The 17898-nt window shown below is 43.0% G+C and overlaps 1 protein-coding gene across 4 annotated transcripts in view; it reads right to left on the bottom strand.

Annotated features, from left to right (window-relative positions):
• Window positions 1–17898, bottom strand: part of SNX30 (sorting nexin family member 30) — a 144154-nt gene that overhangs the window by 38409 nt on the left and 87847 nt on the right. For all 4 annotated transcript variants that reach the window (XR_010130419.1, XM_055350427.2, XM_055350425.2 and 1 more), the window contains 3 exons: window positions 12258–12416; window positions 6756–6951; window positions 4471–4670 (listed from right to left, as the gene is read on the bottom strand). Coding sequence is in view for 3 of the 4 variants with exons in the window: in XM_055350427.2 (XP_055206402.2) it covers window positions 4471–4670; window positions 6756–6951; window positions 12258–12416 (555 nt within the window). In the remaining variant the exon portion in view is untranslated. The remainder of the gene's footprint in view (window positions 1–4470; window positions 4671–6755; window positions 6952–12257; window positions 12417–17898) is intronic.

Genomic DNA, 17898 nt, shown 5'->3' with positions numbered 1-17898 from the left:
ATAAGATAGTCCTGCCTAAACCTTCAGGAATAAAGCTTCTCCAACATTTGGCTTGGTCATGACAATGCTAATACTCAAAAGGCACTGCCAGAAAAGTGGTGAGGACTTCAAGAGGGCCTCTTTCAACCCATCACTACCCTAATTTCATTATACACACACAGTTTATAGGATGTGAAATCCTATGTAAGGGCTCACCTGTGGATATCTGCGAGGTATTTAACTTGAGTCTGGGCTTAAGGGTAACTAACCTTTTGTACCTTCCTGTCCCCCGCACACATATCCTTGTGACACATGCCTTCAACCGTCTTTCTAGTACAAGCTGTTCTCATTGTTAACTGCTTAAACTCACATTGTTCCATCTGTTCCGAGTGCCTTGATAATGACCCTATTTTTCTATGCTCTCTACCTCCAAAGGGAACAGAACATACCTAGCCACAATTGTCCTAAAAGAGATACAGTTGGAGGCCAGGCTTGAAAAGCCTAAAGTCACCTAGTTTGCCTCTTGGCAAGTAGTAAACACACAGCTACAAGCTGATTGGTCACTAAGGAGTATAGTCCTGTGGCCATGCAACAGAGAAAAGATTTACCCACAAGGGTCTGTTTCTTCATGTCAATAATGAGCAAATGAGAAAGATGATCCTAAAGGCCCTTTCGAACTCAGAGAGGAACCCCAACCACAGCTCCGTCAGGACAGGACTTCTCCCTGGCATTTTCCCATCCAGGGATGGACCAGCCCTCCACCATTTCAAATTCCTAAGGCACAGGCCACTACTTCCAAATGATGAGGACAAACACTCACCATTAGGTTCCCTCAAGGCCATGATGAAGATAGACTGACAGAACCTCACCACACCAGTAACTCCTCACCAAAACCAACCCAGGACTTTCTCAGCTCTGAGGACCATTCAGCAGCTGATGAAGAACGGGCCACAGGCCTGATGTGGGGGCTCATGCCTGTAATCCCAGCATTTTGGGAGGCCAGGGCAGGCAGATCACTTGAGGTCAGGAGTTTGAGACCAGCCTGGCCAACGTCGTGAAACCTGTGTCTATTAAAAACACAAAAATTAGCCAGGCGTGGTGGTGTGCACCTGTAATCCCAGCTACTCGGGAGCCTGAGGCAGGAGAATCACTTGAACCTGGGAGGTGGAGGTTGCAGTGAGCCAAGATCGTGCCACTGCACTCCAGCCTGGGCGACAGAGCAAGAGTCCATCTCCAAAAAATAAAGAACAGGCCACAGCCAGGCCTGTGGCAAGTCCTCTGCTCCATGCTTAGTTTCCATACTGCACAGCAAAGTCTGCCCTACTTAGGTTTCGAAAATCAGAAAGCCATTTTGGAAATGGAACTATATGACTCTCTCGGAGGAAGAATATATACTTAAAAATTCTTACAGAGCAGCAATATGAAAAGGTGGGGAAGCCACTTAAGACATCTATCATTCTGCTGGTGTCTTTAGTCCCAGCCACACAGACCCTGATAATCCCAGACATAGTCTTTGCTTTGCCATCCAATCACTCCTATCGTGCCCAGGGCACTGTGCAGAGACATTTTCCTGGTGAAAAGTGGAGGAGCAGTGGCCCTTTTTCTTATTAATTGGACTCAGCTCAGCTACTATCGGGGATAGAGCTTGGGTTTCAGAGACTGCCAGTCCACACTTCCTCTTTTCCATGCCCTTCCCCAGACAAGACTGTGTACAATTAATCCCATTTGCTCAGCCTGATTGACCTGATTTTTCAGGCTCAGTAAACAAGAAACTCCATACATATGCCCCACACATTGGGGTTAAAGAGCAAACAAACGTTTCTTTGATGTCTAACTTAAATTACACAAACTATGTCTCCCAGTGTAATGTTTTATAGATGCCAGATAAATCCTTGCTATATGACATTTTTAAATCGTGCTTCAAATACAAATATATACTAAGTACTAACATACTTGCCACAGGAAAAAAAACAGAGTAATTTGTACTACAGTATCCCAGTGCTGTGTATGCACTGGATTTTTCATCTGGCAAGGTTAAGAGAGTATTTGATGAAGGGTGTGTATACATAAGAGACAAATCCACGGACACTCCAGGAATTGTAAAAACTTATTTTTAAGAACAGATACCAGGGCTAGGCGCAGTGGCTCACGCCTGTAATCCCAGCACTTTGGGAGGCCGAGGCGGGCGGATCACGAGGTCAGGAGATCGAGACCATCCTGGCTGACACTAAAAAAATACAAAAAATTAGCCGGGCGTGGTGGGGGGCACCTATGGTCCCAGCTGCTCAGGAGGCTGAGGCAGGAGAATGGCATGAACCTGGGAGGAGGAGCTTGCGGTGAGCTGAGATCGTGCCACTGCACTCCAGCCTGGGCGACAGAGTGGGACTCCGTCTCAAAAAAAAAAAAAAAAGATACCGGCCAGCCGCAGTGGCTCACGCCTGTAATCCCAGCACTTTGGGAGGCCGAGGCGGATGGATCATAAGGTCAGGAGATCAAGGGTGGCCAAAATGGGGAAACCCCGTCTCTACTAAAAATACAAAAATTAGCTGGTTGTGGTGGCGGGTGCTTGTAATCCCAGCTACTTGGGAGGCTGAGGCACGAGAATCACTTGAACTCAGGAGGCAGAGGTTGCAGTGAGCCAAGATCGTGCCACTGCACTCCAGCCTGGTGATGACAGAGTGAGACTCCATCTCAAAAAAACAAACAAACGAAAAACACAGATACCATTAGCTTGATAAGTGAAACATTCTAGTTCATTTTAAGAAAGTCAGGATGTCTTTCTATACTTGTTTTGGCCATAGGATCAAAAATTCAATGTGTATATCCCAATTTTTTTTAATAAAAGTCAGTGTGATACAGGAGAATGAGCTGCAAATTCACAGCCAGAAGTTTTGGTTTACAGCCTCAGTTCCAATAATTTCCAACTAGTGGTCTCAGGCTAATGATCTCAAATCTGACTTTATCCTATCACCACCATCATTTCCAACTTATAGATAAGGAAATTCAAACCATTTCCCTGGTCACTGAGAGATCCAAATTCAATCCTGGCTTGGAAAGTGTTTTATTAGCAACTTTATAGCGCACACATGAAAAGGGGATTCACCAGAGGCTCCATTTTCCACTGTCCACAGTTTAGTACATATCAACCCTTCACACCTGATGGGACAAGATGGAACAAGGAGAATAAGTATGTGGCAGTTCGTCACTATTCTCTCTGCTTTGGCATGTGCTTAAAGTTTTCCATCATTATTTGTTTTTATAACTAGTTGATTCATTATTTTTTAATTCCTGTTCTCAAGCTGTACAATGTTTTTGTGGATCTACGATCTTTCTGGTTTAACATTTTTACAACCCAATGTTGACTGACAGGTTTCTCTCTGGAATTCAGGTCAGTCCCTATTCAGGTCTTTCCTCATGGGATGCCCTAGACCTGGCCCAAAGACAGATTAATCATTCAGAGGTCTCCTTTGAGAAGCAGGAGGGTGCTATTTAGAGGTGGGAATGCTCAACACTGAACCACGTATCTTTTTCTATTGGTCATAAAGACTGGGCCTTTCCACTAATCAGTGCCCCCATCATTGGAGTCTCCTGAAGAGATGTTCTCCAACCAGTCTATGTGCAGGCCGGGGAAGTTTCCGGTGTGGGCACTGGCGCATTTCCTCCTGCACTCTACTCGGATTCTGCATACAGAATTTGAGGCCAAAGATTTTTTTTGTCCTCATAGTTCCTCTTCTCATTCACCGCTGCTAGACCAAAGCCATTCTCACTCTTGTTCCTTTTATACATCATCTGCCCCTCCCTCTGTTTTAAAAAGCTTTCAAATTCGTATCACTTCTGTTCTAAAATTCCACAATAATATGCTTTGGGTTGGTGATCTTTTCAATCCTTTTGCTGGGCAATTATCATGTCCTTTTAATCAGACGATTTATGTCTTCAGCTTTGGGGGACTTTCTTGTATTATTTCTTTTACAATTTCCTTCCCTCAGTCTTCCCTGTTCTCTCAGGAACTCTTATCAGTCAGATGCTGAACCTTTGGGATTAATCCCCTATGTCTCTTTTCTTTCATATTTTCAGTACTTTTGCATTTTTGTTCTATTTTCCAGCAACTTTTGTTTGGTCTTAAGATTTCTTCAATTTCACCTTCCAACTTGATTATTCAGTTTTATTTCAGCAATCATGTTTTAACTTCCAAGAGCTCTAATTATTACTTTTCCATGGCATCTTTGTTCTTATTTCATAGGCATTATATCTTCTTGAACTCTCAGAGAAACCAGTAAGAATTTCTTCCCAAACTTTTTTTTTGTTTAATTCACGTACTTGGTTCACCATGTGTTCCATTTATATGTCCATGATGTCAGTCCACATGTCTGATCCTGCCCACCCAGGAAGAAGGAAACTTATATCACATGCAAACAGGCAATAATCCATTACTTTCTCATAACTGCTATTACAAAGAAAGTATGCAAATACACAAGAAGCAAGCCAGCTTACCTTCATGGAGTCAGAGTATAAAATATATTCCCTGAGCACAGGTAGGAAGTCTTCTGTCATGTCATCTGTCAGCTCTTCTAAGGCTGTAGAGCAGTTCCCAATGCAAGCTGACACACCCTCCAGGGGTTCGGCCAGCTCACCCTCCAAGGCGCTCCACGTGGAGTACACAGGCCCGTATTCTCTCAGCTCCACAAGGTACTCTGAACAGGGAAGAGAAACTAATTAAACTCTGGCTGGGTAGCAGTTGCTGCTATTACTGACTCAGGAATCACCACAGGCAAGAGCTCTCTACATGAACATGTGTTTCTTTGGCCATTCACTCACCTGATCCCACTCTTCTTTAAACACAACACTGTTTCTAGCACAACTGCTTAAAAACCTCTGACAGCTCATGTTACATCAATCCATTCCATCCCGTGATGGGAATGCCATGCCTCTGGATAATGGGCCTTATGGGGAAAAGCAGTAGCAGCCACATCCACCAAACATCTTCGAAAATAACCACTCGCTGGCCTGGCGGTGGCTCATACCTGTAATCCCAGCACTTTAGGAGGCCAAGGTGGGTGGATCACAAGGTCAGGAGATCGAGACCATCCTGCTAACACAGTGAAACCCCGTCTCTACTAAAAATACAAAAAAACTAGCCGGGTGTGGTGGCAGGCGCCTATAGTCCCAACTACTCGGGAGGCTGAGGCAGGAGAATTGCTTGAACCCAGGAGGCAGAGGTTGCAGTGAGCCGAGATCATTCCACTGCACTCTAGCCTGGGCAACAAAGCGAGACTCCGTCAAAAAAAAAAAAAAAAAAAGAAAAAAAAAAGAAAATAACCACTCGCCTACCCATAGTGTGAAGCAGTATTTTAACAGGCAATGGAGGCAAGAGTTTCATATAGGTTTAGGGAGATGTTTTTAAAGGTTAAAAAATAAAATCAGGGGCCAGGCACGGTGGCTCACGCCTGTAATCCCAGCACTTTGGGAGGCCGAGGTGGGTGGATCATGAGGTCAGGAGATTGAGACCATCCTGACTAACACGGTGAAACCCAATCTCTACTAAAAATACAAAAAATTAGCCGGGCGTGGTGGCAGGCGCCTGTAGTCCCAGCTACTCGGGAGGCTGAGGCAGGAGAATGGCGTGAACCCGGGAGGCGGAGCTTGCAGTGAGCCGAGATGGTGCCACTGCACTCCAGCCTGGGCGACAGAGTGAGACTCTGTCTCAAAAAAAAAAAAAAAAAAAAAAAAAAATCGGTCACAATGGATAAACAATGGAATTTTAGGAAACATTTTGATACAAGAGATGTGGTCTTACACTGGCAGACTCACTCTATCACTCGGTGGTCACCTCAGACCCTTGGATCCCATCAGAATTTACTCTGCATGATCCTTAGGTGTGGATGGTATCCAAAGCTATCTCCAAAACCTATGGGCCCCACATGGTATCATCAGTGGATCAAGTAGAGGGAACAAGTACAAGAAATGAGAAAAAAAAAATGTTGATTTTTTTCCCCCATAAAGAAAATCTGGCCCATCATTTGTCACCAGGAGTCTTGCCATTGTTACAACAGAACACAGTCATCACGGCTTAGTGACCGATGAATGGCAACTGCTGGGGAATCCTTCTCAACGTGCTTCCCATGCCAGTGCGATCATTTACACTGCTCACGTCTGTCCGCCTCATGCGTATGTAAGGAGATAAAAGATCCCAACATTCTGGGATGTGGCAAAGCAGGTGGCCCTGAGAGGGGTGGGAAGGAAGTGGAGGCAAAAACGAGGATCAGTACAGGCCCTGGCAACTCCCCCATGCAGGAGTGGGTTTAAAATGAACCACGGTGGGGTGGGTGAGTCAATTACAAGTCTGAAGATTCATCAGGGTCATAACTTTGGCAAACACAGGTCTCCGTGCTGTCTTTCTGAACCATCTTTCTGCCAGAAAAGGTATCTAAGTTTGTTTACTAAATTATTGTTCCCTATGGATGAAGGGCAGTTGAGTCTATGTCTCCACTTTTAAAGCTAAAGTTAAGAGAGCATAAAAGAGGAAACACCTGGCGAATCAGCAGTGCTGGCCATGGGAAAAGCAAACACAAGGCTGACACAGCAGGACAAAGGACGGGGTGCAAAGTGACATTCCAGTCACAACTAACTCCTCCCCTCCTTGTATTTCTTTGATAAGCAAAAGATGGCCTAGTTCTGTCACTCCAGCATTTTGCAGTTTGATTCTCTGTAGCATACATGAATGGCATTTCTGCCAATGTGGCTGCAGGGCATAATCGAGACCTCAACAGACAGCTCACCTATTTCTTCTTTGATGATCCGCTGGGCTATTCGATCAATGGTTCCCAGTTTGAGTGCAAATGTATCTAAGTAGTCACCTATGGCAGCAAACTCAAGCGGCCGAGTCCTCAGCTTGTAGCCGCCAGTGACGTGCTTGACTGACTCGCCCATTCTGGTCAGCAATGCTATCCCTTGCTTCTTGTAGGCGTTCAGGTCCTGAGGATGATATGTGAATAAGCTCAAAGCACTCACTCACTCACATGGGCAGGACTAAATAAAACAGCTTCTAAAAGCAGCTTCAGTTTGGAAATGGAGAACTCCGGAAACAAGGAGCTGAGTTAGAGGCTCTAATCACATTCACATGAGGACCCTGGCCTGGACGTCATAACCACCAGACTCAGGCTCCTGTAGGTTGACACCTAAATCCCTTTCAGCAGAGCTGAACGCCAATCCTTAATCAAATTCACTCACCTGAGCACACTGCCCTTTAAACACAATGCTGTTTCTAACATAATTTTTTTTAAGTGTCTGTTTCTCCCATACAAAGTACCCTATGTTGTCTTTACGAGCAAAACTGAAGAGCAGAGGTTCCGAGATCCATCACTCATTTATTTATACCCCAACTAAAGCCATGTAAGGGGAGTAAAGGGTGGAAAGCAGGAAACAGTGACAGAAAAACATTGCCAGAAAACTCAGGCCTAGGATGGATGCTGTAAACAGCAAAACATTTTAACCCTGGATTTCTTGAAGGCAAAACTGGAAATATGTTGAGTTTCATAACCCATTGTATCTAAATATAAAGCTTATTAGCCAGGCTAGGCACCGTGGCTCATGCCTGTAATCTCAGTACTTTGGGAGGCTGAGGTGGGCAGATCACGAGGTCAGGAGTTCAAGACCAGCCTGGTCAACATGGTGAAACCCTGTCTCTACTAAAAATACAAAAAAAAAAAAAAAAATTAGTTGGGCGTGGTGGCATGCACCTGTAGTCCCAGCTACTCAGGAGGCTGAGGCACGAGAATCATTTGAACCTGGAAGGCAGAGGTTGCAAAGAATTGAGATCGTGCCACTTCACTCCAGCCTGGGCAAAAAAGAAAAGCATATTAGCCTGCCTGATAAAACAAGCTTCCTCCTATCATCAAACCCTAGGAGGAATCTATACCATCTTCAGGTTGTCCTGTGTCACCTACTGAAAGGGTAGCTTACAAAATGGTTTTACAGAAGATACAGGTGTCTGTTCCTCATATCCACCCTCAATACAAACAGAATGTTAATCCCCAGACCTAGAAGGGTATGACTAGAGGGAGATAAAGGAACCCAGAACAAGGACACAGCTTTCTGGTGACATGGCCTGATGCAGAGGATAGAGCAGAGAATGTGGAATGCACAGCTAACATGGCCCGACAGCCCCTCCGCATTTGATGTACAATTTCAGGCTGAGGTCTCTGTAGTATCTGAGTGTAGGCACCTTGTGAATTCACTTCCTTCTTCGCTTCCTTCTTTAGGCCTTCATTTTTGCTCCTGATCCACCCTTTCCTATTGAGGTGGGTGTGTGTGTGTGTGTGTGTGTGTGTGTTTAATCCACGGTGTGTGTGTGTGTGTGTGTGTGTGTGTGTTTAATCCACGGTTCCTGGCTCATAACCTCCACAGACCTTGTTCCAGTCTTTTCACTATAATGTTGGGTGTGTTAAGCCTCAGGAAACAGAATCTCTCTGTCCTTCCCCTGCCCTCCTTTCACCTGCCCCAAGGCAGGACTCGAATCTTCCCCAGCCTTTCTGACTAAGGTCCCTCCCTACACCCTGGAGGATGGAATGCTGCTGTCACGAAGCTTCCACAAACACCCAAGAGAGCTGGGTTTAGAGAATTTCTGGAGAGCTGAACATGTGGAGTTTCCTGAAGGGTGCTACACCCAGGGAGGGCATGGAAGTTCCACGCCCCTTCCCCCACACCTCGCCCAAAGCAACTCTTCATCTGTATCCTTTGTGATATCATTTATAATAAACTGGTAAATGTGTTTCTCTGAGTTCTTTGAATTGCTCTAGCAAATTAATGGAACCCAAAGAAGGGGTCACGGGAAGCCCAACTTGAAGCTGGCTGGTCAGAAGTTTTGGAGGCTTGAACTTAAGGTCCGAGATCTGGAAGCTCTCAGACTTGAGGACTGAGTCCTCAACCTGTGGGATCTGATGCTATGTCCAGGTAAATAATGTGCGAATTAAACTGGTGGACATCCAGCTGGCAATGGCTGCTTGGTGTTTGGGGAAAATCTCGCCCCCACCCCCACCCCGCAATATGGTCACAGAAGTCTTCTCCTGTGTTGATGATAACTGTTGTTGTCTGAGAGCAGAGGAAAACCATGGTTTGAGAGTTTTTCTGGAACACCTATCCATACCTTCCCCCAACCGAGGGCCTTGCCCTACCAATTATCCCCTCTCCTGTCTGTATCTTCAACTTCTAATCCTTCAGCATGTAAAATACACCCAAGGCTGACCCATCTTAAAAACAGCAGCAATCTCCTCTAGTTCCTCTCCACCTCTCTCGTTCCCTTCAGAGTCAGGCTGCCTGAGACAGTGTCCTAAAGATTCCATCTCCCCTTCTGACCTCCCACATTCTAGACAAGAAACATCCTCAAAGGCACAAGGCCTTCACAAGACTATAACTGAAGCCTCAGAGTTCTTGGAATTACCTCTGCAGACAGCGTTTTTACGAGTGGGACTAGAGTCAAATGGGCTCGCTGGACTGCACAGGCTCCGCTTCAAGTAGAGCTTTGAAAGGGTGTCCCAGTTAACCAAGTTAATTTACATGTTGAATAAAGTTATTCAGCAGTATCCATCTGATTGCTGTACCCACTCTGCCAAAGATGAAAATATTGACTTGAATATAGTTGCTATTGAGCGTCCCCATTTCTCCCAGTATTACTACTGGCTGCTGCTTCTTTTTAATATACAGAGATGGGGTCTCACCATGTTGCCCAGGCTGAACATGAACTCCTGGGCTGAGGTGGTCTACCTGCCTTGGCCTCCCAAAGTGCTGGGTGTTACAGGCATGAGCCATTACATACAGCCTTTTGGCTTCTTCTTAAGGACACTTCTAATTTGTTGACAAGCTCATGTCATCACAAAGAAAACGAAGAGCGTCTCTGCATTCCCTAAGGCAGAACACGTAAGTGGCTCATCTCAGAACAAGATCAAGTTATTCGAGGTATGTTAAAGGAAAAAATGAGGCACCTGGAAGAGGGGGAATAGGGTGCTGCCATTTAATGGGCATAGAGTTTCAGATCTGCAAGATGCAAACGTTCTGAAGATGAGCTGCGTAACTAATTTAAATATACTTAACACTACTGAACTGTACACTTAGAAATTGTTAGGATGGTAAATGTTAGGTGTATCTTATCACAATTTTAAAAATTTTTAAAGAAAAGATAAGGCCATTTAGCACATTTTGTTCAGCAAGTGATACTGAATTAGGGCTAAAATTTGTTCTGTTTAAAGCCACCTCTCCTGTACGCACTCACATGGAGTCGGATTTTGATTAAGGCAGTAAAGGACCTTATATATATAGATATTTTATATATATTATATTTATTATATATTATATTATATATATTTATTATATATTAATATATAATATATATTTTTTCTAATTTTTTTTAAATTTTTTATTATTATACTTTAAGTTTTAGGGTACATGTGCACAACGTGCAGGTTTGCTACATGTGTATACATGTGCCATGTTGGTGTGCTGCACCCATTAACTCGTCATTTAGCATTAGGTATATCTCCTAATGCTATCCCTCCCCCCTCCCCCAACCCCACAACAGTCCCCGGTGTGTGATGTTCCCTTTCCTGTGTCCATGTGTTCTCATATAAGGACCTTATTTTTTTAAGTCATTTTCATACTGCCTGGCCCACGGATAGATAAATCTCCTTTTCTCTCTCTCTCTCTCTCTCACACACACACACACACACACTCTCTCTCTCTCTCTTTCCTACTTATTCTTCATACAGATTCCTAACAACCAGGGGTCCAAGCTTTTCCCTCCCTTTTCTTTTTTGTTCAGTAAACATGAATGTGCTTGAGGGCTTTCTGGAAAATGGACCTTGGGGGAGAAAGTGAGTTGTGCTTTTGGAGAATAGGATGTATTCTACTTTGAGTATGAGTTGAAGGAATTATACCTGAGGTTTAGTTTGCCAGGAAATACTTATTTTTAAAAAGTGTACCTGTCCAACCTGTAGTGGGGGAAAGCCTCTGGGAAAAAGAGACGCTGAACTGGAATGTCATCAATAAGGCTCAATGCCAACTGAGGTTATAAAAACTAAAGGACTTTGTCATGAGGCTTCCACTGAGTGAAGAATGGCACACTCTCCGAAGTCTTTAATGTCACCTAATGTTATCTATAACTATTTCCCAGTTTTGCAGATTTGAAAAACTAGAAAGTATCTGGACCACAATACCCTTGCCAACATGGAACATGTTACATATGGCCTGAACATGGGAATATGATACCTGAAACCAAACAGATGGGACTGGAGGGAAGCTAGCAGGAGGGTCTGAGCATGTGACCCCATTTCTGCAGACAGCGAGAGCACAGCACCTCAGGTTTTCTGGCCAGTTCTGCCAACAGGGAAGTGCAGAGAAAGGCCAGTGGACAACCAACTTGAGTCTGAATACACAGAACCTGGCAACTGTGTAGGACCCAAATGTTTTATCTGGCAAATGTCCACCTGATAGGAACATGGTTGCAGGTTAAGTGACAATCAGGCAGTCTGATACACAGGGACGGTGTGGCCTCAGTAGCCACAAAGACCTAATTTGAGATCCTAGTGACGCTACCTGAACAAGGACAAGCTCCTGGAACTTGAGTTTCCTTGTCAGTAAAATGCAGCTGCAAGTAATCACTCAAAGTGCCCTTAAGAAGAAAACCCTCACCAAACACTCAAATGTTCCTTCTGTTCCATGCCCATTGTTGGTCAGACTGGCCTCACCCAGTAATACTGCCAAGTGTTTAAGGAAACACTTAGCTCTGCTTTTGGCAGAGCAAATATTCTAACTTCCTCTGCTGCTGCAAGTGGGTGGGGGCCCGGATGGGGTGGGGACAGATCTCCTAAATTCTAACATAGAATCCATCTATATGGATTTGCTAATGCAAAAAAGCATGCTAATGGACACAGGCACCCAAAAAAAGAGCAATTTTATGACAACCCTGTTACAGTGAACCATTCGCTCATGAAGGTGGCTTCTGAAAGATCAAAACCACTTTTTTTTTTTTTTTAAAGAGATAGGGTCTCACTCTGTCACCCAGGCTGCAGTGCAGTGGCACGATCATAGCTCACTGAAGCCTCAAACTCCTGGGCTCAAGCTACCTCCTGCCTTAGCCTCCCAGGTAGCTGGGACTACAAGCGCACAACATCACACTTGGCTATTTGTTAAAAGTTTTTGTAGAGACCAAGTCTTGCTCAAAACAGCTTTTAGGAAAGAGCCCCAAGAATGGTAATATGGACGAAGAGTATGTAAACTTCTGCCCTTACCTTAGCAGTAAGGAAAATATTAAAGTGTTCATTGAAAGACAGCACAGGATGGTCCGTAATTCTTTTTAGAAATTTATCCAAAGCTTTTCTTCTGGTCTCCACAAACTCTTCTGAAAAACGATCCACAACACCTTTTACCACAAACTTCTCGGGAAGAGGCTATGAAGACATGAAGAAAAAAACCAGAGTAATTGATGAGATGGTGCAAGGAAAAACAACCAGGCTAGCACACAGTACTATTACCCCTCTATCCAAGAAAAGTATTTCTTAATCAGGCAGATCTTCATGTAGTCATTAATATAAAGACTTCTGAAAAATACACATGGAGTAAATACCCTGTCAATTTTATAATGCAAGGAATAAAACACTAAATTATAGTCTCTGAAATACAGAAAAGTAGATATTTACCCAGTAAATTCAACAGTAATTTTTACATTGCTTGATATACACGTGATATGATGGAAAAGTTATGGCAAGAAGAAAAGAAAAAGAAAAGAAAAGAAAAAGAAAAAGAAAAAGAAAAGAAGGAAGGAAGGCAGGCAGGCAGGCATCAACCACATAAAAATTTATTTAAATATTTTAAGATTCTGCTCCCAATACTTCATTCCCCATTCATACTTGGTGAATGAACAAATTAGGTAAATTCATGTATCTAAAAAAAATACCTTTTATAAGCCAATTTTTTGGTTTAGGTTTATACTCAAAAGTTATTTAAAACGTAATTTCCTTTATTCCCCTTATTCAAATACATTTCTCTATTATACTGACTTAGAGTCAATACTGTGGGCAATTTAAAACTACCTGCCTACCAAGGGATCTTTGAGCTTTTAATCTGTTTCCATAGTAGTTCGATCAACTGCTTGATTAAAAAGCCTTCTTCATTATTACTACCACAGGGAAAAGAAGTATCTGCTATGCACATGTTTTAAAATATTTGAGCTATGAAATATTTTTAAAATTGTACATTTAAAAAATAGGCAACTAAATCTAATAGATATTTCTCTAAAGAAGATATCCAAATGGCTAAGAAGCACATGAAAAGATGCTTAACATCAGTAGTCATCAGGGAAATGCAAGTCAAAACCATCATGATATGCCATTTCATACCTGCTAAGATGGCCATAATCTTAAAAACAAACAAACAACAACAAAAAAAAACAAGTGTTGGTGAGGATGTGGAGAAATCAGAACCTTTATACATTGCTGGTGGGAATGTAAAATGTGCAGCCACTGTGGAAAACAGTCTGGTGGTTCCTCAATAAGTTAAATTTAGAATTACCATAAAACTCAGCAATTCCACTCACAGATTTACGCCCAAAAGAACTGAAAGCAAGGCTGGGTGTGGTGGCTCATGCCTGTAATCCCAGCACTTTGGGAGGCCAAGGCAGGTGGATTGCCTCAACTCAGGAGTTTGAGACCAGCCTGGGCAACATGGTGAAACCACGTCTCTACCAAAAATATTAAATGTAAAAACAATTAGCTGGGCATGGTGGCTTGCACCTATAGTCCCAACTATTCAGGAGGCTGAGGTGGGAGGATAGCTTAGGCTGGCAAGATGGGGAGGTTGCAGTGAGTGGAGATTGCACCACTGCACTCCAGCCTGGGTTACAGAGTGAGACTTCATCTCAAACAAACATTTTTTAAAACTTTAAAAAAAAAAAGAATTGAAAGCAGGTGCCCAAACAAAATTTTGTACACAAATAGTCATAACAGCCTTGTTTACAATGACCAAAAGGCAGAAGCAATCCAAATGTCCACCAACATGTGAATGGGCAAACAAAATGTGGCATATCCATGCAATGGACTAATAGTTCGTCATAAAAACTAAGTACTAAAACATGCTACATCATGGAAAAACCCTGGAAACATTATGGTAAATGGAAACAGCCAGATACAAAAGTCCATATATATGATTCCATTCATGTGAAATGTCCAGAATAGGCAAACCCATAGAGACAGACAGTAGATGGTGGTTGCCAGGGGCTGGAGAGATCAGGGAAAATGAGATGTGACTGCTTCATGGGTACAGGGTTTCCTTCCAGGGTGATTCTGAAACTTTTCAGAAGGTGGTGACAGATGCACAACATTGTGAATGTATTTGATGCCACTGAATTGTAGATTATAAAACGGTGCTATGTTTTTTAGCACAATAAAAGAGCGTATTACATACCTCAAAGTCATAAAGCATAATAATAGTACCAGCACTTATTAATCTACCACTCAACTTGACAGAGAGAACACTGCCATTGACAAAGTTCCCTGTCAACGGATCCTTGATCAGATCTCCGCTTATTCCTGCCCCCGTGAGGGAATTAACAATCCTCAACTTTTTGGTCATTGCTCCCCTCTAAGTTTCAGTTTTAAAACCATGTACCGTTCGTTGAACTTGTTTAACTTTATAAAAAATAAAATTACAGTTAATGTGTCACTTAATGACAGAGATACACTCTGAGAAATGCATTGCCAGGCGATTTCATCATTGTGTGAACATCACAGAGTGCACCTACACAAACCTAGATGGTGCGGCTACTACACACCGAGGCGATACGGTATAGGCTATTGCCCCTAGCATGTTACTGTGCTGACTACTGTAGGCAATTGTAACACAATGGCAAGTACTTGGGTACCTAAACATATTTAAATGTAGAAAAGGTACAGTAAAAATACAGTATTATAATCTTATGGGACCACCATCCATATGCCATCCACCACTGACAGAAATGTCACTATGCAGTACACACCTGTATAGTTCGCTTTTGTCATTCAACATTGTCTTTCTGCGACTTATCCATATTGATGCATGTTTAGCTACAGGAAAATAATTTTACTGTTCCATAGTCACGCACTGTATGACTGACTGTGTGACAAATTGTCCACCTACTCTCCTGCCTGTGAACGTGTGCATGATCATGTGAATGGTTTTCAGCTTTATAGCCCTACTAACAATGCTGCTGTGAACACTCGTGCAGATGCACCCTCTTTAGAAAATGCAAGCCTCTTTGGGGAATAAACCAAGACAACGTTGGCCAAGTAGGTCTATCAGGACAATCACATGCTTTTTCCTTTAATACGGTAAGTGGTAAATTAATATATTTTCTAATGTTAAACCAACCTAGCAGTTCAAGTTCAAAGTAGGACATTAAACACAAGCATTTAACTCCACAACCTCTTCAAACCCCCATAATATGGCAATAAAGAGGATTTTTTAAAATTATAAACCCTGAAGGACAAAAACAAACCAGAAATAAGACACAGCAACAAGGATTAGTGGACTTAGCCAACCCAAAAAAGTGGAATACTAGGCCACTTGGAGTAGGCCTAGTAAACCTAGATTTAGAACACAAAACCTTGAAAAGATTTAGGAATTGGTAACACCAACACCCCACCCCCTGGAAAAGAAGTATTTGGAGTATGAGGGAATTCAGTGCCCTCAACTTGAAAGAGCTTCAGAAAGTATGTTTTAGTTATCAAGAGTAAAGATTCTGATGCCATGCTTCCTGGGTTTATCTTTTGACTTTGCCACCTACTAGCTGTTTACCTACCGTCAAGTTCTATACATTTCTTGGTACCTCAAGAAGTTGGTGCTAGGTAAAAACTAATAGCATCAACTTCACAGGGTTGTCATGAGGATTAAATTAGCTAATATGCTGAAAGTGCTTTGAATGATTCCTACCACAGGGTAAACACACACAAGTTTGGGTGTCTTTGTTGTAAGACTGGCAGCAGCTTCAGGGGACTACTAATCTTCAGGGACATCTAGTGTTCATTTAAACCTTGGCATGGTGGGAATATTCAGAGAAGATGCTAAGAATACTGGGGGATTCTTTATAACAGAGCAGGAGTTCCAAAAAGGGCACAGTGGAAAGGTTTGTAAATGAAAGAAGAGAGGGGAATAGAGTCAGGAATAAAATTACAGAGCCACACAAGGATAACATGTCCACGTGTGACACCCAGCAGAGCTTACACTTGAGTAGAATATTCGAAATGCAGTGCTGGATCAGACAGATGGGCCACTCAGCCCGATGCTGGCCCAGTCCAAAGCACCGAGAAGTTATCTTAATGGGATATGGCTGTCCTTTAGGATAATTCCTTTATTCTGGTCAGTTCTTCTCTCCCCCGTTCCTTTAGGCAGCCATTCTCATACCCCAGCTTTTCGTGCTAAGCAGATTACTATCTTTCTGAAGTGAAAACCAGGTGTAAGAGCATCAGATGGAAATTTCCTATTTTCCTTCCTCCGCAGAAGCCCATCGACTGGGCATCACCCTCACCTCCATTCCTTAGTCCCTGTGGAAAACAACCCCTCCTCCCCTAAAGCTAAGCATTCCATTTGTGCCCTTGACCCATTTGTTCATTAGGGTGCACCTGTCATTAATCTCTTCCCTGTATCTTCAACATCTCCTGTTCATCCAGCTCTATTCCCAGAATCTATAAAAATATGGTTGGTTTTTCTTCCTAATCAATCTTTTTGAAAGGAGTCACTTATCTTGACTTCACTGTATCCCATTGATTTCTCAACCCCCAGCCTTCCGCCAACCCTCAAAACAAAACCGGCTGTGATACTGCCTTCAGTGCTGGGTTTCTCTGCCCTATCCCCACCCAGTGCAGAAACGGCCCTTTTAAAATTGAGTGCCAATGACTTTCTAATTACCAAATCCAGTGGATATTTTCCTGTTCTTACTTCATGAGTCCTGTTATGATACTCTCATTTGCTTCTGCTGAATAAGACTTGAGAGGATGGCCTGAGGTGCAAGTAAGTGGTTAGGAGTGCCTCATTTAACATAAAGATGACATTCTACAATAGGGGTCCATTCTTCAGATTTAGCAAATTGAACTTATGTTTCATCAATCAGGGAAACTTGATATTTAAAGGAACCCTAGAGAGAATCCTTCTGCAAGCAGAATTTCCTCCTGTCATAAGCGTTATCATTTCCAAATGTATGTAGCTTCAGAAATTTCTTCCTATTTCAAGATTCCTTACAGGACACACCTACTCTCAGCCTCACCTCTATTACTGTCTGGGTTGTTTACACATAGGAATCTGGGATGCAGGTGAAATCAAGTCCATCTACAGTCTGTAAATCACATCATGTAAATGAAAAGAGCTCAACACAGTTCCAGGCACACAGCAGATGTCTAACAAATGCCAAGTATTTTTATTAATTTGTAAGCACTGAGAACAAAAAGCAAAAAGGGGAATGGACTTACAGGTAGAATGTCTATATAACGTTTAGGCCAAAATGTCTTAAAAAATCGATTGGGGGAAGCAGGCACAGTGGCTCATGTCTATAATCCTAGCATTTTGGCAGGTCAAGCTGGGAGGATTGCTTGAGGCTAGGAGCTTCAGAACAGCTTGGGCAACATAGCAAGACCCCATCTCTACAAAAAATAAAAAATTAGCTGGGCATGGTGGTGCACGCCTGAAGTCCCAGCTACTGTGGAGGCTGAGGTGGGAGGACTGCTTGAACCCAGGAGTTGGAGGCTGCAGTAAGCTATGGTCATGCCACTGCACTCCAGCCTGGGTGACAGAGTGAGATTCTGTCTCAAAAAAACAAGTCATTTGGGATCTACTTCTTCACACCCACTAGAATTTTTAAAGTAAAATAGCAAATGTTGGCAAATATGTGGAGAAATTGGGCCCTCA

This window comes from Gorilla gorilla, chromosome 13 (assembly GCF_029281585.2).
Source record: "Gorilla gorilla gorilla isolate KB3781 chromosome 13, NHGRI_mGorGor1-v2.1_pri, whole genome shotgun sequence".
Taxonomy (NCBI): domain Eukaryota; kingdom Metazoa; phylum Chordata; class Mammalia; order Primates; family Hominidae; genus Gorilla; species Gorilla gorilla.
This window is presented reverse-complemented; position numbering and strand designations above follow the sequence as displayed.